This window comes from Squalius cephalus, assembly GCF_949319135.1.
Source record: "Squalius cephalus genome assembly, chromosome: 21".
In the NCBI taxonomy this organism is placed as follows: Eukaryota; Metazoa; Chordata; class Actinopteri; order Cypriniformes; family Leuciscidae; genus Squalius; species Squalius cephalus.
The window spans coordinates 8,616,530-8,642,653 of NC_137142.1; the positions used below are offsets into that span (position 1 = coordinate 8,616,530).

General features: G+C 37.2%; 1 protein-coding gene across 1 annotated transcript in view; it reads right to left on the bottom strand.

Moving 5' to 3' along the window:
* The window catches only part of LOC307148928 (CUB and sushi domain-containing protein 1), an 838,966-nt gene that overhangs the window by 91,653 nt on the left and 721,189 nt on the right, over nucleotides 1–26,124 (bottom strand). The window contains exons 34-40 of the mRNA XM_079854872.1: nucleotides 25,020–25,223; nucleotides 23,372–23,496; nucleotides 18,054–18,150; nucleotides 10,175–10,279; nucleotides 4,111–4,229; nucleotides 3,927–3,996; nucleotides 3,694–3,810 (exon numbers count right to left, since the gene is read on the bottom strand). Of these exons, the coding sequence (XP_079710998.1) occupies nucleotides 3,694–3,810; nucleotides 3,927–3,996; nucleotides 4,111–4,229; nucleotides 10,175–10,279; nucleotides 18,054–18,150; nucleotides 23,372–23,496; nucleotides 25,020–25,223 (837 nt within the window). The remainder of the gene's footprint in view (nucleotides 1–3,693; nucleotides 3,811–3,926; nucleotides 3,997–4,110; nucleotides 4,230–10,174; nucleotides 10,280–18,053; nucleotides 18,151–23,371; nucleotides 23,497–25,019; nucleotides 25,224–26,124) is intronic.

A 26,124-nucleotide genomic window follows, 5' to 3' on the forward strand; every position in this document is an offset into this window, starting at 1 on the left:
ACACAGAATCAATGTTGATGCTGTTGAAATTCTGCAGCAGAGCGATGACATCTCAGATCATTATCTAGTCTTGTGTAAACTTCATTTAGCCAAGGCTGTAAAGCCGACTCCGTGTTACAAATATGTTAGACCTATCACTTCTGCCACTAAAGATTGCTTTATTAATAATTTTCCTGATCAGTTTCATCATCTCAGCATCCCAGATAGCTTAGAAGAACTAGAGGTATTTCGCATTTCATGGAAGGAGAGCTCGATTGAATACAGAGAGGCCTTAAAAGCTGCTAGATCTGCTTATTTTTCAACCCTATTAGAAGAAAATAAACAAAACCCTGGGTATTTATTTGAAACAGTGGCTAAACTAATGAAAAATAAAGCTTCAAGCCCAGACGTTTCCAAGCAAGACAGCACTAATGACTTTATGAACTTCTTCACTTATAAGATTGATAATATCAGGGAGAAAATTATAACTATGCAACGTCTACTACAGTATCGCATCAGGGAGTGCATTGTAGTCTCCCTAAGGAAAAATTTGATTCATTCATTGCTATAGGAGAGGAAGAATTTTTTAAACTCGTTAAATCATCTAAATCGACAACATGTATATTAGACCCTATACCGACTGAGCTACTGAAAGAGATGCTTCCAGAGTTCATAGATCTTCTTCTTAATATCATTAATTCATCTTTGTCATTAGGATACATACCAAAAACTTTTAAGCTGGCTATAATTAAAGCGCTTGTTAAAAAAAACGCAACTTGATCGTACAGAATTAGTCAATTACAGGCCGATCTCGAATCTACCTTTTCTGTCAAAGATACTAGAAAAGGCTGTATCTTCACAACTACGTTCCTTTTTAGAAATAAATGATATCTGCGAGGATTTTCAGTCAGGATTTAGACCGTACCATAGTACTGAGACAGCTCTCATTAGAGTCACAAATGATTTGCTCTTATCATCCGATCGTGGTTGTATCCCGCTATTAGTGCTACTTGCAGCATTTGACACTATCGACCACAACATTCTTTAAAATAGACTCGAAATTATGTTGGCATTAGTGGAATTGCATTAGCATGGTTTAAATCATACTTATCTGACCGTTATCAGTTTGTAGCAGTAAATGAAGAGATGTCTCATCGATCACAAGTTCAGTATGGCGTACCACAAGGCTCAGTACTAGGACCGTGGCTGTTCACTCTGTACATGCTACCCTTGGGAGATATCATTAGGAAGCATGGAGTTAGTTTTCACTGTTATGCTGATGATACTCAGCTCTATATTTCTTCATGCCCTGATGAAACTTACCAATTCACAAAATTAACGGAATGCATGGCTGATCTAAAAAATTGGATGACTAGCAACTTCCTACTACTTCTAATTATTCTAATTATTGTACAAAAAACTTCCTCACGTAATAACCTAGAATACTGTCTAACACTTGATGGCTGCTCTGTCAAGTCTTTGTCGTTGGTTAGGAACCTGGGTGTGCTCTTTGATACCAATCTTTCATTTGAAAGTCACGTCTCTAGTATCTGTAAAACCACATTGTTCCATCTTAAAAATATATCTAAATTACGCCACATGCTCTCATTGACAAATGCAGAACAATTAGTTCATGCGTTCATGACATCAAGGCTAGATTATCGTAATGCTCTTATGGGTGGTTGCCCTGCACGCTTAATAAATAAACTACAGTTGGTCTAAAATGCAGCAGATAGAGTTCTTACTAAAACCAGGAAGTATGACCATATTAGCCCAGTTCTATCAACACTGCATTGGCTCCCTACTAAACATTGTATATACATTTTAAAATATTGCTGATTACTTACAAAGCACTAAATGGTTTAGCTCCGCAGTACTTAGGCGAGCTCTTAACGCATTATAGTCCTTCACGTCTATTGCGATCTCAAAATTCCAGCCAGTTGATAATACCTAGAATATCAAAATCGACTGCTGGCAGTAGATCATTTTCCTATTTAGCACCAAAACTTTGGAACAGTCTTCCTAACATTGTCCGGGAAGCAGACACACTCTGTCAATTCAAAGCTAGACTAAAAACACATCTCTTTGACCTAGCATACACATAACACATTATAGACTTCTATAATTCAATGTTAGGCTGCATAGATTAGGTCAGCCGGAACCGGAAACAGTCCCCATAAATCCTGATGTACTCGTTACATCATAAGAAGAATGGCGTCTACGCTAATATTAGTCTGTTTATCCTGAGGTTTACCGCAGTCTGCCGGATCCAGGCCGTATCCAGATCAGATGGTGGACTTGCACCTGGACCCATCCATGACGCATCCCTGAAGTGCCAGCCTCATCAGCCCTGTGAAGGCCTCATCAACACGACAGCCATCGGCACTGATCCTCAACAAACTCATCTCCATACCAGCGTGATGACTCCGACCTCCAACCAGATGGAACTGGATAAATATTCTGAATGTTCTGATCCAATAAATAAACTTCTGACCTGTAATGCTGCCTGGATCATAATCATACACTGTTCGCTCGTTGGCCAGAGGAGAACTGGCCCCCGACCTAGCCTGGGTTCTCCAAAGGTTTTTTCTCCATTCTGTCAACTGATGGAGTTTTGGTTCCTTGCCACGGTTGCCTTGGCTTTTGGCTTGCTTAGTTGTGGACATTAAATATTCAACAATATTATTGATCTGCCTTACTTAAGGTGGACGATGACGCAATTTTCTTCTAGAAACAAACTTTGTTGTATTATTTTCATGTTATCACTGTGAAGCTGCTTTGCAATTTGTATTGTAAAAAGCGCTATATAAATAAAGGTGACTTGACGACTTCGGTCCGATGTCCTACCTGCCTGCCAAAGTATGTATTTTCACACCTCCACACACCCTACTCGCGCAGACATCAAACGTAATGAGCGTGTTTCATGCTATGCAGGGTTAGACAGACGTCAGTCACAGAGCACCGCAACCAAAAAAGCAGCCACCTTTTACAGTTCCTCCTGAACCAAAACATCCAGCTTATGCTGCGTTCATGCCATAACTACTGTAATTTGGGAGAGATGGAGACGTTATACTCGGAGTTTGTATCTCAAATTTATGCGTTTCAAATGGCCGAAATGGACCTGTAGCAGTCAGGTGGTACAGGTCAGTGCTCTTTAAGTTGTTTATGTGCATTCATTTTTGTTTGCTCTTTGCTGTACATGTGTTTTGAAGGAGGCATGGCTTTGGAGACAACTCTGAAGGTTTGCTATTGCTAGCCTCTCCGAAAATGACATACCCCACCTTTAAATGCTGTTTTCAATTAATGTTACCAACTGGTAGTGAAACAAGACAAAAGTCGAGCAGGATTTGATTTTGTCCACTGAAATTGTCCGGATCAAGAAATTTTGGCACTATATACAAAAAAGTTGGAAAAAAAAGAGAAGTTGTGATTTCATCTGAAAATTAAACTTGAAGAATTGTGACTATTTAATGTTCAGAATTTGTTCACAACATGACCAGGAAAGTACATTCAGAAAATATATATGGCCAATTTCAATTTCATGTAGACTTTTAAGTCAGTAATTTCACTAAAGTTAGCTTCCCCTCAATGCTGGTCATAATGTACCGGCACACTGCAGTGTACAAGATGAAGAGGACAAAACTTCTTGAGAGAAATCGTTTTAAGTTGTAATCTCCTGACAGCTGATTCAGTAGCAGCTCATGGTGCACTCACCGTATCCAATGGGAAGCACGATTCTCCAGGTGCAGTCCAAGTTTCCAGGGTAGTTCCCAGGGAAACCCGGGCTCAGGACCACATTGCTCATATCGTACAGACTCCCGCCGCACTTCGCTAAAAAAACACAAGGAGACATAAAAGAGAATTCCAAAGGTGTTTGAAAATGAAAAACTATGTAACAGTCGTGTGGCTACGAAAATGTGCCATCTGATTAGAATGGAAAGACATACCAATACAGAGTGGAGGCGGGTAATTCCAGCGACGCACGGTTCCTGGCATACATGTTATGTGAGAATGTCCCTGGAAAGAGGTCACATGATACCCTTTTCTACCACATGATTGCTCTTTTGTACATGTGTGCAAATGAGGCATACTGTATGTGTGTGTCAGGGATGTGGAAAATCAGCACCATACCTGAAGCACATATCCTGGCTCACAGCTGAATGACACAACCTCATTCACCATGTACCTGTCGCCATTCTTAAGGCCATTGGCTGGGATCACGGGTTCTGGGCAGGTTGTCAGTCCCACAGCTAAATGGATCAGAGAAGGCATTGAGATACAGAATCAGCATATTATACCATAACTCTCAAAAACAGATACAGTTATAGTGTCAGGTTTTCCCAATCATTTGAATGCATATGCTCATTGTAGTTTTATGCTGTCTTTTATCCACTCGATTTCAGTGCGTAAATTCAGTACCATAATAGACTGTGCAAGATGTTGCCATGGCAACGGCTGTGGTGTGGTTCATGAGAGCGTGCTTTCTGCATTTCTCTTGTTGAGATATGCCACACGACGGGTGGCTTTGTCACAGTGGTGTGCTTTTTTCTGTATTTTTGCACTCACGAGTGTTCGTTTGTGATAAAGTTACACTGTAGAAATATGTCTACAAACAAAAGAAGATGAAAAGAGAAAATTGCTTTTGTGATCTTTGATGTTCACTACAACTCAATTATAATAATACATTAACAAAAATACATTAAGAAGTCAATTAGTTCTGAATGCAAGATGATGTTTCATGGTCATCGTGCATTTCTCACGTGTTTTACTGTGGGCGAGTGTTATTTTAGTATCAATCAGATACTATTATAGTTTTTATTAATATTTTTATATTCACATTTTAACTTTATTGTTTTTTGTATTTTTTATTTATTTATTTTTTTAAAGAATATGTTTATATAGTTTTTTCGTCAGTTTTAGTTATTTTAGTACATCAAGTTAAACTAAATAAAAATGAGAAATTTTGCCCTGATAACTAGCTGAAATAAAATATACACCTTTTAATATTTTATTTCAAGGAACAAAACTTTTTATTTTTATTTTTATGGTTTTAGTTAACTACAACGACCCTGCTGTGGGGTCTCTCAGAGGATGTACTATGAAACTGGGCATGGAAAGAGCTTATGTTCTGAGAGCTGAGCCAAAGATGACAGCTCAAAGCTGATGGCAATGTAGCAAATTGGTGCGGTTTGCCAAGGCCCTCTCTTTCTCACTCCATTTCATCTTTATTCATAGCCCTCCAGTACATCAGAGTCAACATGATTCTTAAATTTTCAACAAAGCTAATGTTGCAGCATATATTAATCTGAGTGGTGTGGCCCTCTGAAATGAAAAGGCAAAGTCCCACTCAGTGTCACCATTATGTTCAGTTTGTTTAGTTATCATGGACTTTTAGTTTGCATTCAGTAGTTTCTATCTCCCTTTGTTCATTTTCCCGCCACTCCTTGGTCGTCATGGTTTCTGTCATTATGAATGCATGTGTATCAGCTGTATATCACTAATTAGCTCATTTTCACACTACTTAAGTTTCTTCTTCACCGTCATTCAGTGTCCGGTCACGTTTATACCTGTGTGTGTGTGTTTCTGCTACCTGTTTGGATTATAAGTAAACTTTGTGTTGGAACCTTAATCTTCTGTGTGTCTGTCTGCCTGCCTGCACACACCCGTAACACTAAGCATTGGAGTTTTTTTAGTTCAGTTCCATTCAGTAAATAAATTCTGTTCCCGTTCCATTTGGTGTTTCTGGGTTGAAGGCAAAAGGAACAGCATTTACCTAACTCTAACAAGAAAATAATAATATTTGATATACACTGAAAAAAAATGTGAAATGACTGTCTCATTTATTTAAAGTGAAAATTATGGTTTCTACTACTTCTAACTTGATTTATTTATTTATTTTTGTTCAGTTTGTCTAAAAGCAAATAATACAACCTAGAGGGGGAAAAAAATAACATTTTCTATAAATAGTATTTTCACTTCACATCAATGTGGATGTGCAGAACAAGCTTTACTGACTGCAGAAATTACTGTGGGTTTTATCTTCTTCTTCTTCTTTTTTTTTTTTTTTTTTTTTTTTTGTTGGTACAAAACAGAAAATATGACCAAAAAAAAAAAAAAAAAAAAAAAAACCTTCACAATAAAGTTCTTTCACAAGTTAGGTCTTTCAAAGTTGTATTTATTTATTGTAAGTAAACTAAATTAAACATTGATTAACAATGTTTTTAGATTCCATCTTAAGTGAAAATTCTACTTTCAATATTATTGCTAATTTAGCTTATGTTTATGATGAGATCAAAATGTAAAAAGCCAAAAAAGTAAAAAATTATTTAATTTTATTTTATGATTATTCGTTTATCTAATTATTCTTTTTGTATGAATGTCTTTGAGAAAATAAACATTTTTGATTAATATTAAGGTTAATAGTTGATTAATATTCAATATTAATATTATATTAAACCAAACCATAAATACAATTTGAGAAAAGCTGTAACAAGTTAGAGTACTTTTTTAGTTGGCCAAAAGTATCCAATAATAATAATAATAATAATAATAATAATAATACAGCAACAAGTATAATTTGTGTATTTTTTGTTTGTTACTACTAACCGTTGGTCGGCTTTTATTATATATATATTATCGTTTATATAATCGACTACTAGTCATTACATCTCTCAATAAACATTGCAAATGTCACAATTAAAGGTGCGCCTTAATTAAACTGAGAGGTCTGAGTGGTCACTAAAAATTAGTTTACTCACAGATCATTATTTTAAAGTAATTTAATTTAATTATAGAAGCTTTACTTTCTTCACCTGTGACTTTCACCTGTATTGTGCTACCCAACATGTACGTTCATGCTTCCAAAGCTCAGTGAGATTGTGATGACCTTAAGCAAAAAAAAGATGATTTTACATCTGCTGGTGTCGCTGTTGGATAGTGTTATTTAAAATGACTCATTTACACATTGTTTAATGCATATTTCTGTTGCTTTATCTCTGTACAGTTATTTTCTCATCCGTTTTTTGGAGGAAATGCTTGACAGCTTGCTCCACAGAAATAAAACATGTCCCTGATTAATCCACTGGAACACATTCAGTAAAAGAAGAAAGGGCACAAGGAGGGAAAGAGTGATAAAGAGAGTAAGAAAAAGAAAAAAAAGAAGAGAGAAGCTAATCTGAGCTCACCCCAGGGTCAAAATGCCCCATCTCATAGAACTCCACATTGCACTTATCTGTTTACTAACCAGAGAGATGCAGATAAGGTATTAACTGTATTAACTGAGGCTGCTTACACTGTAAAGGCAGTTACAGTTGTTAATGCTGTTTTTGATGGAGTTTAATTAGTTTGGCTTTACAAAATCAACATACTGTTATTTAAGCTTTATTGAGACCAAAATGTTCAACTCTAGGTCCTTGCACACTGAGTCCGAAATTTTCATATGCGTTTTTCGTATTCGTCATTCGGTGGCTGTGAATTGTCAAAACACCTCTCAAAATGCTTGCTAGGGATGCGAAAAACGCAGAAAATCGAACCCGATACATATTTTTTATGACGGACGAAATTTTCGTAGGCAGTGTGTAAACGTGATTGACACGTATTTATTTTTTAAAGTGTGAAGACGAGAAGTCCGGACGAGAATTGTGTGGGACCTTAACTCCTAGCACTTTCATATTATCAAATGTTCTATCTACTATCTATTTTGTGACTAGTCACATATAACTTTGCTGCAGTCAGTGCGCCCTAAACTGCCCTTTCACAGACGAGAGACAGAAACATGGATAAATTGGGCTGTCCCACTGGGAACACTGCCCTTAGAAATGGACAAATGGGACATGCAGAAAGTGAATTGGTATGGTGGTTTATGAGGCTTGGTTTGAGCACACTAAAGGTCACAGTCTGAAAGGCTTGAACACACACAAACACACACACACACACACACACACACACACACACACACACACACACACACGTGGCTTTGTCTCTAAAATTCAATACAACAGCAAATTTGCTCATGTGACATTGCTAAAATATTTTCCATAAATTAAAACATTTGTAATAGCTATATAGCTTATATAATAGCTATATGGCTTATATAATAACTGTTACAATAACTTTGGTTAGTGTATTGATTGAGTTTAGAAAATGGAATGAGATGTTGCATGCATGTGGGACACAGATTAAAATAAAATTTTGGCAATTAAAAGTAGGTAATAAAAAACATCTCGGTTACTAATGTAACCCTTGTTCCCTAAAGGCGGGAACGGGAGACGTAACGTCAACGTGACAACGTAATTGAGATCACTTCAGGGAGCCCTATCAACTTCAAGTGTCTACAGAACGAGCCAATGAACGTTGGCGTGTGTGAATCGCGTCACGCACCCCGCCCCGTAGCGCAGGTATAAACAGGAAGCGGGCGCACACACACATTGTTTTTCGCTGAGGAGCCGAGATCGTGACGCCGTACAGCGATGGTCAGCAACAGTGGCGACGGGATGTTACATCTCCCGTTCCCTTCTTCAGGGAATGAGGGTTACATTACTAACCGAGACGTTCCCTATCAGTCGCTCACGTTCGACGAGAAGGGGGAGTGACGGCAGAGCGGACTCTGCCAAGGGAAAGACACGGGCTCACTGCAGGGAGCTGGTCATGGAAGAATGCGCATATGGGATCGCCGCAGGGATCACCAAATACTAGAGATAACATAAAAAATAAAATAAAAATAAAAACACTAGATACATAAACTTATAACTTTAACAGTTATATTTTAGTCCTGAATCTTAAGTTGTAAATGTAATTATTCACAGTTGTCCATACAAAACTGATAACCGTCATCTGCTAAATTAATTTAATATTTTAGCATATTATCTGAGAACAGCAAAGGGTCTAAGCTGTCGCCTTATTGATTGTTAAACACCCAGTCCTGCTGTTCTGTTAATAAGAAAATTATCAATTTCTTTGAAAGGAAAACTTGAATTATGTCAAAACATTCAGTATTTGCATATGGCACTTGCTTTGATATTTTGTTATCTATTGCAATAGTTTTCAAGCCTGGTCGTCCGGATCCACTGCCAGTGTTATTGTAGTATCATTAATATACTATTATTTTACTATTATACTATTATTTCATTATGTTTTTGTTATTTTTTAATTAGATTTTATTTGAATATGTATATTTCATTTGCATTATTTCATTTTAATTTTTAGTTAAAGTTTTAGTAATTTTGTCAAGTATTTGTGTCATTATAGTCTATATTTTAATTAAGTTACTTTAGTACTTCAACTTAAACTAAATGAAAAATGTTGCCTTGGCAACTTACTGAAAAGAAAGTTGTTACATATTTTATTTAATGTTAAAGTTTAGTAAATTTCAAGAATTGAAAATTGTGTTTAAGTTTTACTCTATTATAACAACCCTGCCCACATCACCGCACATTTTGTATGTCTCTCTTATCTGACACATTGGCTGTGTTCTAAATCGCCCCCTACACCCTTAATTAGGGCACTATTTGAGGGGACAGCCATTTGTAGTGGTGTCCGAAACCATAGTGGACGTTATCGAGTGCACTCCTAATCCCACATCGTAAAAATTAATTTTTAAAGATTTATATAAAACAGATAGTTGGAGTACATTCTACAACAAAATACTATTTCAGTATTTCTACTTTAAAATCTCACGTTTAATGCATTATGTGACTTGAACTGAAAATTGTTTCAAAGCAAATACTACACCAATTTTTGGGGGGTTGAAAACTACTTATCTATTGCAATGAAATTTAAGTGTGCTGTTGTCCAGATAAACTGTGAGGCCACTGTAGATGACATCGGTAAAAATAAATAAATACAAATGTACGACTGAAAATATACGACTGTTTTTTTTTAGATGTTTTATGAACCATGTAAGGTTCAATTGGATCCCCATCGTTTTCCAATTTTCTTCGTGCTGGTATCGGCAAACACAAACGCCGCAGCCGAGCAAATAATGAGAGCTGGTGTTCACAGTCTTCTGCCTTTACCTGACAGCAGAGCGCAGAGAGAAGAAAGAAATACGGCTCAGTGTGTGTGCATGTGTGTGTTCGTGTCCCTGCCATGTGTGTGTTTGCCAGTGAAATATAGTGGCGAGTCTTGCTCCGGACTGTTACCAAGGGCAGAGGGTTCAGGATAATGAAAGCACCATAGTGACATGTTCTATACTCACTTTTGTACTCAAGGTGAAATCCAGCGGCGACGACACTGATATCTGTATGGAAGTGCAGGTAAAGCTGGTTGGAGGTGCTGTTTAACAAGGCTGGAGCCGTTGTACCTGGAAGATAACACCAGAAAGAGGCCTGAGCAGGAAAAGGGCTAGAGTTATCACACACGGACATTGTGTTCTCATTCCAGCGATCTCCCTCTCTCTCTCTCTCTCACACACACACACACACACACACACTAGCTAAATGATGAGAGTGTGCACACAGAAACAAAAGGGCAAAGGGAGGTAAGCAGCTGTTAATCACGGCAGGCGCATCGCTCTCGTGAAAAGACTCGACCGTTTTGGACATCAGCCAAATGAAACGGAGTAGGCAAAAAGGAAATGTTTGACAGGCGCTAGTCATTGAAGTGTGTCGCTATCCTTCCGAGCTCTCATGGGGGAACTTTCATCACAGCTCAGACGAAAGAGTCACTTATCATCCGACTAAAAAGCAAAACAGCTACTCCCACTCTGGATTCAAAACAGAGGATTTTCCTTCTGCTTATGCATATATGGACAGAGCTAATATAGAGTGTGACATCTTTAATACATAGAGAAAATGTCATGAATAGTACATAACATCCTTAAAGTCAACATGAAACAGTGCCGCAGTGCAACTTTAATAATCTGATATATTTCTGAGTGAAATGGGAGAGAAAATCTGTTGGCCAGGACTTGATTTTATCCTTTAGGAATTGGTTGGATTGTAAAAAAAAAAAAAAAAAAAAGGCGTTATGTAGCAGAGTCAGGTAATTGAAGAGGTGGATCAAGCCATTACAGAAGTGCACCAATGAATTGTTCACATTAAGACCAGAAATCTGACATTTTGATATCTTTAATATTTAACATAAGGGCTATTTTCTATAATTTCATATTTTAGACAGTTACTTTTTTGACACTTAAACTTTTAGTAAATGTTTATTTGCACCATAGTAGCATTAGTTCATTTTGTTCTACCCTTTCCCTTAAACACAACATTCAACAAGCTGTTTTTGCAACTGTCTCATTAGGGAATTCCTGCCAAGTCGCAGAATACTTAACAGGCACTGATAAGTAATGTGGGTGGACATGTGTTAAAGAAATGTTCTGGGTTCGATACAAGTTGTGCTTCACTGACAAGTGGCCTGATATCAATTACCAGATAAATAATTCAGTCACCCCTCAGTTTGGAAAAACAAAGCAAAATCACATATACAGTAATACCTGTACAGTTGCACCAGGGTAAATGTTAATACACAGTTTGGAAAGTAACCAAATACTGTACATAAACCTAAAGTTGGCATGAATATCAATCCATCCATCACTCTATCCAACTGTCTATTCATCCATCATATTGTTCATTATATGCGGTCCATGATAAAATTTGTTAATGTAATGTAATATTTGATTATAAGGATGTTTGTGTTACCTGTATTGTACAATAAACATGTCTTATATTGTGTTGGGTCCCTAATTGATGTCCCAAGTAAAATTGTAAAAACTGAGTCCTGAAGAAAACAGAAGTATAGTTTCTTAGTTATTCTTAGTTTCTATAGTTCTATAGTTATTGTACAGAAGACTTTCTAGACACTGGAATTCCTTTGCAATGAGTTAGTCTTGCTAGTAGCACTTTACAATAAGGCACTTTACAATAAGGTCCAATTAAATAACATTAACTAACAATGAGCAATACATTTGTTGCACTATTAAATGATCTTTGTTCATGTTACTTAAAAATTCAAATATTCATAAACATTGTAAGCTCACATTAGCTCAGGTCTATTACATACTAATAACAGTTACAACGTTTGATTTTAAAGACCCCCTGTGGTGAAAATCAAGTTTTTAATGATGTTTATACTGTATATCAATGTGCTGTTTTTAATATGATTTAAGGCAAACAATGTGCAAATTCTTAAGTCAACCCTATTGCTGAATATTTTGTACTTAAAACTGCAGTGAAAAAATCCTTGTAACCAATCACATCAACGTGTGGGCAGGCTTTAGCACATCATCATTACTATGCTGCGAAGCAGGGGAGTCTCAAGAGAAGCCACGTTATCCCGGCTATTTTTCTGTTGATATAAAAAATCGGGTACATTGAGCAATATAGCGAGTGAATTATGTATATGATGTATATTAAGATATTATGATAAACTATATGCCTTTCTCCACTGATGTTCTAAGCTGCTGATTTTTATAAGGCAGCTGTCTGACTCTGAGGTGGCGAATGGGAACGTGGTTTATGTAACATTAGCAACACATTATTAGCTGTTTGATTACATAATCAAGCAAAAGGCTAATCATATTAATTACCATTATGTGTCCGATGTGGAAAGCGATACATGCAACGCATTACCATTCTGATATATCGACTTGTAGGCGACCCTGTATGAGTGAGTGGAGGCGGGGCTCATTTACATATTCATGCATCTGTGTATACTATATGTATACTGTGTATACTAAATGAAGCAAGGGTGTAGAGTTACATTCAAGCTATTTTAAGGCATGAAAAAAAAAAATCACAGGAAAAACAAATTAGTTAAATGAATTCAACTCAAAGATGAGTTTTAAGGGAAACAATTATTGACTACAGGGGGACTTTAATATCAATGTTAGTAAATGTTGAGATTTGGAAGCATTTGTTTTTAATTGTTAGTTCATTTTAACTAATATAACTAATGTTAACAACTGGAACCTTATTGTAAAGTGTTCCATCTCACTTGTGGTAACATTACAGTATGCATGGTTAATTCAAAGCATTTGAAGAATGTTATTTAAGAATGTAAAAAGATGGAAAACTGTATCTCACAACAAGACGGTAATAAATGAAGTAAAGCTCCAGCAAAAAAAAAAAAAAAAAAACCCTGCAATGCATCACATCAGAATCCACCATCTCCCTGTGGGAATGAATGTACAATTCAAATACCGTGTAAAAGTAAATAAGGCTGGAGTAAACAAGATTGTAAAAAGAATCAACAAATACAGCTTAGAGTGTTCAGTGCATTATAGTACGCCGCCGCACAGCAACTCGGGATGAATGCTTAAATACACCCACATAGCCACGGCATGCTCTTAGAGAACTGTTTAGTTTGAGAAGAAAGATTTCTTTAAAACTCACATCTATAGCATTTATTCATACATGGATTGTTTATATATTTACACAAACGCCCAAAATGGTGTCTTTCATTTGCCAGGAAATGGTTCCCTGGCATGTTTTGCATTTAAAACATCCTGCCCATCTGACTGCTAATATTCCAGTCGATCCAAGTCCAAGTACATAAGACTGATGACCAAAGCCTGAAAAAATGTTCCTTTGCGCTTGAATGATTTGACTAATCATTTTTGGATGAAGTTTGACAGCTGCGTAGAGCTCATCCAGTGTCCAGTTATTCAGCAGTCTATCATCTCTATTAGGGCCAAGGCAATCTGAGAAGATCTTAAAAGCCTCAGACGAGCTTAAATGGACTTTGCCAGACAGAATATGTTACTCTTAAAGTACTGCATCACATTGGTTGCCAAAGAGGACAAGGAGAGATGCCTCCTCACAGATTAGGGGGATTTTGAGAAGAATGATTCTTTGTGAAATACATGCCCATGATTCCCTCTAAGATGAGCACTGATGTTGCTCCCGCACAAATGGACAAAAAAAGTTGCACATTCATCAGACTCAAAAATGTGTGGGGTAAAAGATGATTGGGCAGCGTTTGAACTGAAGTCCAACCACGTCTATTGATTTTTGGTACGGAACTGAAGCTTTGAGAGATATTGTGCGGAAATGTGAAGCACTGATTAATTTGCGACATGAGCAAATCCTTAAACACTACAGAGGCTACATGTTCATAACAACAAAATAACAGAAAAAATATGTACAGACTAGGGCTGTCAAATGATTAATCGTGATTAATCGCATCCAAAATAAAAGTTTGTTTTTACATAATACATGTGTGTGTACGGTGTATAATTATTTTCTATATATAAATACACACACATGCATGTATATATTTAAGAAATATTTGCATGTATATACTGTGTATATATATTTATATTATATATAATTTATATTATATATAAATATTTTATATATAAATAACAATTTTTTCTTAAATATATATGCATGTGTGTGTGTTTATATATAGAAAATAATTATACTCCGTACACAGACATAAATTATGTAAACACAAACTTTTATTTTGGATGCGATTAATCGCGATTAATCGTTTGACAGCCCTAGTACAGACATGTGGCCTCTAGTTATACAATAATATTTATATAAAAAGGTAACACATAACATGTACTTACGATAAAAACAACAACACAAGTAAATTATGCATAAATACATGCATAACTAACCCTAAACCAAACACTAATCCTAAACCTATAGTAAGTATGGTAATGTTGTTAATTAATATTACTCAGTATTTAATATATAATTGCACTGTCAAAAGGAGACCTTAAAGTAGTGTAGCCAAAAATATGATTAAATATAAAAATCATATTACATATGTTACTTATTACATATTAATCATGTTTCATCAAGCTTGCCTGTAGCTCAAACAGTAGAGCGTTGGCGCTTGCAATGCCAAGGTCATGAGTTAAATTCCCAGGGAAAGCAAGAACTGATAAGAATGTTAATGTGTACCTTGAAATGCAATATAAGTCGCTTTGGATAAAAGTGTCTGCCAAATGCATAAATGTAAATGTATATAGTTTCATTGTAAGTTTCTGTGAGGTATTAGAAATTTTTGTTACTGACTGTAGTGCTATTACTTACTAATTCGGTAATCAGAGTTTCATTTTAGTTAATAGCAGTTACTTCTGACCTGTAATGCTGCCTGGATCATAATCATACACTGTTCGCTCGTTGGCCAGAGGAGAACTGGCCCCCGACTGAGTCTGGGTTCTCCCAAGGCTTTTTTTTTTTTTTTTCATTCTGTCACTGATGGAGTTTTGGTTCCTTGCCACTGTTGCCTTGGCTTTTGGCTTGCTTAGTTCGGGACATTTAATATTCAACAATATTATTGATCTGCCTTACTTCAGGTGGACGATGACGCAATTTTCTTCTAGAAACAAACTTTGTTGTATGATTTTCATATTATCACTGTGAAGCTGTTTTGATGCAATCTGTATTGTAAAAAAGCGCTATACAAATAAAGGTGACTTGACTTGACTTGACTAGAATGTTAATATTGCATTCCTCTGTTGTCCTTTTGCAAATATTCGTTGATGTTGGAACAATATTCAAAAGTGTTACCCATAATTTTCATAAATTAAAAAGCCTCCTTTGGAGAAATAGTGATTATAGTCTGATCTCAGCCATGTTTCATCTTCAGAATCCTGACGTGCAGTTAGAATTATGTAAATAATGACAGTAATATCTTTTAAAGACACACAAAAAAAAAAAAAAAAAAAAAATGTGTGCAGTTGTAATTAAATTGGTATTTGTTGAGCCGCAATTAATCCCACATGATGAAATGTGTGGGGAGACAGAAACACAAAACATATCTGACAGTTTAATTAAGGGTATTATCCTAATGGATTTGTGACTAGAGGAAGAATGAAACGACCGATTGTGATGGGCGAGTGTGCGAGGGATATAAAAGGCGATCACGCAGGCGACAGGAGAGCGAAGAGTGCATTTTAATGGGCAGCCAAACACCATGCCTAATGATGCTGACTCCTGATTCCCTGCCATGTCTTACCAATGCTCACAAATGACTCCAGGCTTGTATAATTTGGACCATTGAGATCTAAATGAGGGGAAATTACCGTTTTATCATCAAATTCAATCATAGACTGGCATCAGGTGTCTCAGGAGATGGGGTGAAGATGGTTTAGCATTTAAAGTGCTTCTTAGCTTTTGAGAATATGGCTTGGGGAAGGTGAGGAGTGCTAGACAGTGTGAAGTGCCAGTGAACACATGCCTTAGAGCAGCTGGAGCTCCCTGGCTGGGTGACCTTTCACCAGCATGCTAGTGTGGCGCAGAGGCGAAGTTCATTATAGCCGTGTTGAAAGTATAGCTAGAGGCCTGGCCACAATTCTGTCTACTGGGAGAGACCCAAAAAAGGTTAAGCCTCCTCTCTCAAAGGAAGATATTGCCCCCTCTTCCTAATCCTGCTGTGAGACCTTTTTGTAAAAAAATGTTTTCCTTTTTATTTTGTAATGTTCTTTTTTTTTTTAACCTTTTTTTCTAAATAGCTTTATCAAATCAATATTTATTTGATTTGTTTGCTCTGTTTAATCCTCATTAAATACTTTGTATATTTTACAATTTATTATTGTTTGGGTAGTTGGTGCATAATGTGCCTTTTTAGATTTTTGAGCTCTTTTTAATCAATATCGTATTTTTAGGTTTATGATATAACATTTATAATAATGTATAAGGGAATGTGTATATCTTAGGACATGTAACTTGTCACTAATTTTTTTTTTTTTTTACCATTTTAAATGCTGTTCATTTTTTACATTTTTACATTTCGTCACTGAGAGACGGAAACCTTGTTTCTCAAATTTTTTTTTTTTTTTTTTTTCATAAATCATTACTATTGGTCACCCTTTTATGTCTGTCTGTGGGTTTTGAAATTATTTAACCAATGAAAAGTATTAAAAAGAGCTTGTGACTAAACCATGTAATTCATTGGATCCTCAAACTGTTGGAAAACCTTATAACTCCAACACCACCTCTATTGTGAATGAAGTACAGAATGCCTCTGCTTGTTTGCAATGCAAAAGTTAATAAAGAGCTGGTTCTTTGAATAAGCACTTTCTTTACTCAAGAAACATGATATATATAAATGCTAATGTTGTATGTATTTGAGGAGCAGAGAAGAGTGTCTAAGTCCAGATTTTGTTGCTGAGTCATAGCCAACACTGTCTTAAAAAGTCTTTGCATAGCATTTCATCTTTAATAACATAAGATTTTGGCCAAATAACAGGGGGGGAAAAACAGTTTACACATAGTAACAGTAAACTTTATAACATGTAATTTAATGAAAACGTAATGTGATGCACTTACTAGCTCAGATGCGGCCGTTCTAATGACTGACAAAACACATATGTCAGAAATTCACAAAAAAATGTGCTGGTCAAAAACCTCATACATAGCTCCATTTGAGCTTGATTTTGGTAAAATGTTAACAATATAATGACACATGCAAGTGTCTGACCATTTAAAGCCACACTATCAACTTTGACAATGTCTTAAAAGTAGCATTTTTGGAGATACAAGTTTTCCACCCGCCAGCGATGACGTGCAGTTTCTCAGAAGTATTAAATAAATATGAGATCATAAAATGCTAGCTTTCCAGAAGTATTTCATATCCACTATGAATAACTAGAACAACAACAAAAAAAGGATAAACACTTTTCAGTAGAGTGAGAAAAAGCTAAACTCTACATAGTAAAACACAAGCTGTAATTATGGCATTTAAAAAACTTTAAAACATTCAATCTTTCATTTTTAAACATTCAGATTTTTGGTACTGAACATTGTGATAATGAAGTGGGATAGAATAAATGTGGGTGGTGGTTTGCCAACTGGAACTCAAAAGGGTGTAATAATTGATACTGTTAATCAACCAAATGTAAAATGAGGACATTCATCTGTTATGTAAGGGATGGCACATAGACAGCGTTCCAGGACTGGAGCTAATTTCAGCCCTTCCAAGAATCCAGGGGCATAAAACCAGTGGCGGGGTTTGGCTCTCAGTTTTATTGCAATATGAAAGCGTAATGAGCTATAAAGAACTACATGATATGCAAATGAGCTGTAGGAGGGGACTTCTGTAAATCAGATTCTGTATCATTCCAACAGACTATTATTGAAATTAGCAGTTAAAAGGGGATTAATAAAGACAATACAAACCTGAAAAGCTCCCGAGCTTTGGAGCTGTCATATCACCACCATCATAGATTTCTAACGAGTCCCAGTTATGCTCGGTAGCAAAGCTCATGACTTGGATCTGCCAAGAAAATGGAGACACACATCATGAAATGACAAATTTATGTACAATGAAACAGTTCATTAACAAAATGTCATATGCTATACATTTGCAGCATTGCTTATAATCCTAAGAAATCTCTCTGAACCTAAACAGGTGGTTTCTGCTAATACCTTTAAGACATCAATATGTAAATGGATTCATAGCTGGATATGGTCATATGTTAATGTACTCATGGTGTTAATACCATGACGATTTCTGAAAGATCCAAATCCCTTTCAAGGGAACTTGCGTTGCATCGAGAATTGACGCTGTGGGAACGTCTCTGCGTGATTGCGTCCTGAAGCACGTGTGAAATCAGTCCAATGGCCTGATGGGACATCATAGGCGGGTGACGTCATGACCAGGAAGCTATAAAGTGCACCCAGACCAAACAATGTCTCAAGACAGGAGTATAAAGGCGAGCAAACAGCATTTTGAAATGTGTGTTCCTCCCTGCCCTCGCTACATCACGGTGGGGAAACATGCAATATATGAGTTGTTTGTTTGGGAGCGGAGCACGCACATCAGCTCTCCTGTGGGCTGACAATGTTCACTCATAAAATTTCCTTATGTGTTTTAACAGTTTTACTGTTACTTTTGTCCCAGTAGCTTTCCGTTCACACTATATTTAATCTTGTCATTAGGGGCGTTCTAGCCGGTTAGTTAAATACATAAAAAGGAGAAGAGAAGAAGCATGAGGTAGGAAGGACGTTACGAAGGACGTAACCATATGGAGAAGCTTTCTCACCGATGCTATCTTGTGTTTGTGCCCTGTTTTCAGGAACTTGTGGTTCCATAACTCACTGTTGTACTATTGTTAGCATTTTGTTTGTATGTATGATGTTTGATAAGGTTTATGTTCCTATGTTATTGGTAAATATATTAATGGGCAGGACTAAGCACATTTTGTTTGATTGATGCAGAGGGTCCGTGTAAGCATGATGAAACAGTTCAACTATAAATAGACCAAAAAGGGATTAATTGTCTTCATTCTGCCAACAACACTCTTTCCATCTATTGTTCATTTCATGAGCTACAATTAATCAACGATACCAACAGCCATTTGGAGACTTGTTTGCAGGCTGATGTGGCTTCATCATTTGCTCAAATTTGCCCAGTGGCCTAGCCATCATGGCCTCCTAATCATCCCCATACTGTATATATATATATATATATACTAATTGGCTTCATCACTCTGTCTCCTCTCCACCAATAAGCTGGTGTGTGGTGTGTGCGTTCTGGCGCAGTATGGCTGCTGTCGCATCATCCAGGTGGATGCTGCACATTGGTGGTGGTTGAGGAGATTCCCCCTCTTCTACGTAAAGCGATTTGAGTGCAGAGAAAAACGCTATATAAATGTAATGAATTATCCTCATTGCACTTAAGTACTGTTTAATCTCACTCTTACATCTCCAAAGACTGAGCTCTTGGTAGCCAAACAACTATTTGGTGTTTCCTTCGCAGCTGAAGGGCTGTGTATATTATGTGTTTGCTGACTTTATGTTGATTTGAGGTGTAAATTAAATAATAATAATAATAATAATTTGTTACATTTATTTAGCATTTTTTTCTGGGTACTCAAAGCACTTTACATGGAAGTGGGAATCTCCTCAACAGTTTTAACAGTTTAATAGGAGGCTCATTGAAGCGTGGAAGTTTCTGGTCCCTTAATTCTTTATGCAGCATCAAAACATGTGTTGCAGTGTAAAGAAAAGCATGCAATATCGGAATTTTAGCTCCGCTCCTGTTGGCTTTCTTCTCAAGGGAAAAACATCTTATGCAAGTGGCTCGGATCTCGCGTTTGCCGAGGCAGTGTGCAGATTACGGGTCTGCAATAAAGAATCTAGTGGCTCGGATCTCGCATTTGCAGAGGCAGCACTTAGATTATAATCTAGTGGTGAGATCTCGACGGTGTCAGAATGAGAGTCGTAGATCCAAATGCAAGCAAGCAGTTTATTGAAGACAGGTTGAAACAGGGATAATACTCAAAACACCACGGATAGCAGGCGGGCGACCAGGATACAAATTCTCAGGAGAGGATGAGTGATATGAATAAACCCAGCAAGGATGCCAAACTGGAACTGGATGAGGAGAACTCCAAACGATCTCCAGAAGTCTGGAAACACAGACAAGATCGAGGAAATAACTCCGTAAGGAAACTCAGGCACCGGAACTGGGTAAGAGAGCACAAACAAGAGTGACGAACCGACACCAAGCAATAATCACTCCCGCTAGATATAGGCAGCTAACAACAGAAGTAACTAGCTGCAGCTGCGGGCTGATTAAGTGATCAGCTGGTTACTAAGCAACAAACAAGCACTACACACTCAGACCCCACACCCACAACAACCAACAGATACACAAAATGAACACACAGATCGATGAACCGTGACAGACGGGTCTGCAATAACGAATCTAATGGCTCGAATCTTGCATAGATTACGGGTCTGCAGTATATTTATAATATAAAAAATAAAAAAAATGCGAAGGGAACCGAGCAGACAGGAGTTTCCCTTTCTCTCTTGTTCCTATGATCGCAAACTAATTATATGTGTTTGCAAGCTATGATTTATGATTATTTTTGTTTTTGAGTTTATTATATAACATTAAGCCTGTCATTCAGACCGTGTAAACTTGTCTGTTTGTTCCCTGGCTGCATTTAATTTGAGAAATTAAATGGAACATTTGTCTGGATTTGAGAAGTTAGATGCCTGTGTGAAAATACTATATTCAGCATTTCATCCAGATCATTCTTTACTTGTCTGGTTGATATTTGGATATATTTAATTTTGAGGAATTAAATGATAAATACTCTTCTGATTTTTGTGCAATTAGATGTCAGTATTAATATACTATTCAGCCTTTCATCCAGACAGTGTTTACTTGTCTTGTTTGATCTTTGGCTACATTTAAAATAGAGGAATTCCATTCGGAGAAATTCCAGGGGGTAAATGGATAACACCTAAATATACGGTGCCCTCAGGGAGCCATTCTGCAAACCCTGCCACCTTGTGTGCTGCGGGGCGCAGCGGTCTCCAGCGAGGTCTAGTCTCAGTGTCTGCCTGGAAACGTTGCGGCACTGGGACACTTGCTCCTTCCAAGGAGGGTTTCAGAAGGGTCACTTTGGTTGCTTGCTGCTGGTCATCCGTTTCAGGGCGCCGGATTGGCAAACAGTCGAGAGACTGGTTCCCTTAGTAGATTTTTTAGCAGTGTGGAAACTACTACCAAATATATCTCAATGGGTCCTGCACACAGGGGGGTTCTGTCTACTGTTGTAGGCCCTGAGCAGGCTTTGGTTATGGAACAGGAGGTAAAAGCTATGCTGGGGAAGAGGATCGTAGAATGTTCTTCCTTTTGGCCTAGTCTTGTCCCCTGGTATTTTTATTACATCAACGTTTGGTCGTTTTTGGCTCAATGTGGAGCAGACGATGGTTTGGCATCGAGATGTCATCCTTGCCCACATGAAAGTATGGGGGGGGGTCAAGGCTGAACGCAAAGAAAAGTACAGAGGACCACTTTTCAGCATTGAAAACCACTCTTCGACAGCATTGCAGGTACATCTGTCTCCTGCTCGTATTGGTTGGATCCTCACAGCGGTGAGCAGATAAAGAGCTAGGCCACTCACTGTCAAACAGTTTTGAGACTGTTAGGTCTGATGGCAGCTGCGTCCAACGGAATACCTTTTGGCCTGCTGTACATGAGAACTTTGCAGTGATGGCTCAAGACCAAAGGGCAACCCGTTCTGCAACCCCTGAGGGGCAACCCATTCTGCATGATCAAGGTTAAGCGCAGGTGCTTCATACTTTGGTTATGTGGAAGAAGCCTTGGTTCTTGTCCCAGGGTCAGTGACAAGATCAGGAGGAGTATGGCGGCTTTGTAAGCCTTATAATGGGGTATCCCTATAAGATGTGTGTGATGCGGTGAGCATTACAACCTATATTTGGGCTTTACCCCTGGGTCCCAGGTGCTTCTGTCTATGTTGTGCTCACCTAATTTCACACAAGACAGGCACTGGTCAGTACGGCAGCGTGGGTATAAACGTTCCCACAGTGTCAATTCTCGACGCAGCATGAGTTCCCTTGAAAGGGAACGTCTCGGTTACGACTGTAACCTGGTTCCCTGAAAAGGGAACGAGACGCTGCATCACCCAGCCATACTTCCAGCATGTGGTCGACTTACTTCAGCCAATCAGAAGCTGACATTATTTGGTCTGGGTGTACTTTATAGCTTCCTGGTCATGATGTCACCCACCTATGACGTCCCTTTATGCCATTGGACTGATTTCACATGTGCTTCAGGACACAATCATGCAGAGGTGTTCCCACAGCGTTTCAGGGAACCAAGGTTACAGTCGTAACCAAGACATTTTTCAGTTTAATCTTCATAAATGGCCTGGCTGAACTGTGAAAGTAACTGTGTGCTGTGAATATTATAGTATGTCCACATAGTACATTAATCTCTTTACAGTATTTTAGCAAGGATAATCCTATTTTTTAATAAGTTGACTTCTTTAGTACAACAAGATGGTCTAAAAACAATAATTATGTCAGTATTTCTACAGTATCGGTAGTACAGTATTCACCCTCTTGTACCTTATTGCTTAACATAACAAAAATAACAACTTTAAATGAACACAAAGTTATTAATAGGAAATAATAATAGAAAAAAGTCCTCTTTTTTTTACTTGCTTCAAGACATGCTTCAAATTCTGACAGCTTACAATCAGTATTAATGAATTATGTATTTTACATTTGATTATTATTATTTTTTTTAATCTTATTATATATTTTTTTCTGAATGCTTACTCTGATGCTTCATATAGCTTTCAGATTACCTGAAAAAACTTAAAGCACTGTACATGTGGATTTTTGTTCTATAGCTTTCATTTGCCCTATAATTTGTTCTTTCCTTTATTACTAACTGTTTACTTGTCTTAATTGAGGAAAAGTGTGAAGCAATGTTTGGTCAATAGAGAAATACTATACATTGCTTTAATTTTACTGAATTTGGTTGTTATCTAATTAATTGTTAATATTATATTTAGTTATTTTTTATATAATTTTCTTTAAAAAAAAATGTGTTTAACAGCCTTTTTCCCCCTGTGGTCTCGAAATATCATTTCAATCAATGATTTTAATAATTTCAGCAGGTGTAGCTTTACTGCATTTGATGAGTTCACACATGGCTCTTTTGTACTTGCCTGGATACCGGCTCCTTCTGTTACAATGATTTTCCACACACAGTTCAGGCTGTTCCCATAAGGCTCTGGGAACCCAGGGGAGAGGATGGTACCTCTCCTTTCTGTTAGATTCCCACTGCATGGAACTGTGGAGCAAAACAGAGGAAAAATTGAGCTCATGCTGAGGATGGAACAGTACAAGTGCCTGAAATGAGTCCTGTGAGAAAGACAGCCGTCTCCTTTGACACAAGATGTGATTACACCTAAGGTAACATGAACCAAAGCCATCATCCCCCTGCTAAAACATACATTCTCTGCATGAGAAATGTCTTTCTGGTACCACTTTATATTTACCACGAAACAATCTTATATCATTGCATTTCTAAAGACTTTCTAGCCATAGAAGCTAACCACATTCAAGTCAACATGACCAACAATCCAAGTTTAAAAATGACAAATTACAGAAGTAAAATGGATTGTGTTTTCTTGTGTTATGTAGTACTTTTTTTCAACATATTAACAATGCCATGCTTTATCTTTGCTGGTAGATTCCAATTTTGTTCTTCCATTGATGGATGTTTAAAAAAATAAAAAAAAATAATAATTGTATTAAAGAAGATGTTTTTCCTACATCTGATTTTTGTGGAGGGCTCTTAAAATCATTAAAAAAGCATTAAAAATGTGAAATCACATATTGTCTGATTAGTATGCTACATTTGAATTTGAACTTACCGTTAAAAAAGTATGTTCTATATTGTATGAATATGAAATATTAATCTATATATTAATGGAATTTGGACATACTACATCCACCATGTTGTTACAGTTGTGTCACTTCACTGCAATTCATATATCCTCTTGTTTCCTGTCTGATACCTTTGGCGTCACATAACTTATGAAGGATTGTCATGACATCACTTTCCTGAAGCTCCAGAGCAATTAGTTGCATGACATTTATGGCTCAATCTCTATTCAGGTATTACAGACTGACCAGCAAACAGTGTTTCATGTTGACTTTAATTCATAGATGAAATGGATGAATGTGGAATGATTTTTATGTTGTAGTTAAGAAGCTAAATATATTTAATTTCTATTAATATTCAATAGATATCTACCTTTCAGTTTGTAATACTTATGAAAACTGGGGAATTGAGATTTGAAAGCAGACTGAAATGAGGATGTGCCTTGGGTGTGATAAAATCGTGACAGCACTATAGAATACAGCGACAGTTAAATGCTTAGTATTAAAGCCTGGAGGTTACGGCTTTGAACTGAAGGCTGTGGGCCAGAGGCCCTTGGATTCAGCTTTCAGCCCCTTGAGGATGGCAGTATAGAAGGAAATATTAACTAGAGGCCTGACATTTTAAATCCTCATAGAGGCCACTGCCATTTCGTCCTCCAGCAGGATTCCTAACCCTTATTAGTTGCCTCAAGGTTACAGAAGATCATGGGAAACTCACACATTTACATTCTCTATGACTTGAGAAAATACGGGGCTATGAATACCAATCTGAATGATGGTCCCTGTTAGCAAGCAAATAAAAGTAACATGGAATTTGTACTGGCTGTATTTTTTTGTATTTCTATCACTCAGTCACAATGAATTGTTTAGTCCTTAATAAAACATGACTAGTGTGCATTTTCCTTGGATAAATCCAGGCTAGCTTACCTATACAATTTGGGATGGTGTCATTCCACTGTGCCAGAGCGTTCGGGACCGCGTGGCACTTGATGGCTTTGGATCCCTGGAGAAGGTATCCGGGGTTACACTCGAAACGAACAATGGAGCCAGCTGAGAATTCTGAACCGATCCGCCTGCCGTATCTGGGCTCTGGGATGGAACTGCACTGTGTATCACTGGTGCGAGGAACAGCTAGTGGACAGCAAACAGATCTCTAATCAAAATGGAGCAGATGTGCCAAAAGCTCAAGCTCAAGCTGCCTTTACAATATAGTAACAATGTACTAGGTTACAATAGAGTAAATGACTAGGTTTTTGTCACAATCTAAATATATATATATATATATATATATATATATATATATATATATATATATATAGTCGTGCTCAGAATTAATCATACCCCTGGTAAATATGATCAAAAATGGCTGTAAAAAATAAATCTGCATCATTTATCCTTTTGATCTTTCATTCAAAAAATTGGCAAAAATCTAACCTTTCATAGATTAAAAGAATTGAAAATGTGTGTGTGTGTGTGTGTGTGTGTGTGTGTGTGGGGGGGGGGGGGAATTTGGCCTTTGTGTTTCCTCATATGTAAACTCCTGTGAAACAAGAAGTCATAGCTGGACAATTTCATGTTCCTAGTCACCCTGGTGTGCTAAAAAAGGTACATATTAATGGGAATATACTTCAGAGATATTTTAAAATCTAGGGGTATCAATAATTGACCACAATTATTGATACCCCTAGATTTTAAAATATCTCTGAAGTATATTCCCATTAATATGTACCTTTTTTAGCACACCAGGGTGACTAGGAACATGAAATTGTCCAGCTATGACTTCTTGTTTCACAGGAGTTTACATATGAGGAAACACAAAGGCCAAATTCCCTGAATCATCAATCACAATGAGTAAAACCAAAGAATATAGTTCTGATGTGCAGCAAAAGATTGTTCAGCATCACAAAATAGAAAGTGGCTGTAAGACAATAGCTAAAGAATTGAAAATCCCCCTTTTGACCATCAGGGCAATAATTAAGAAGTTATAATCAACTAAAGATGTTACGAATCTGCCAGGAAGAGGACGTGTGTC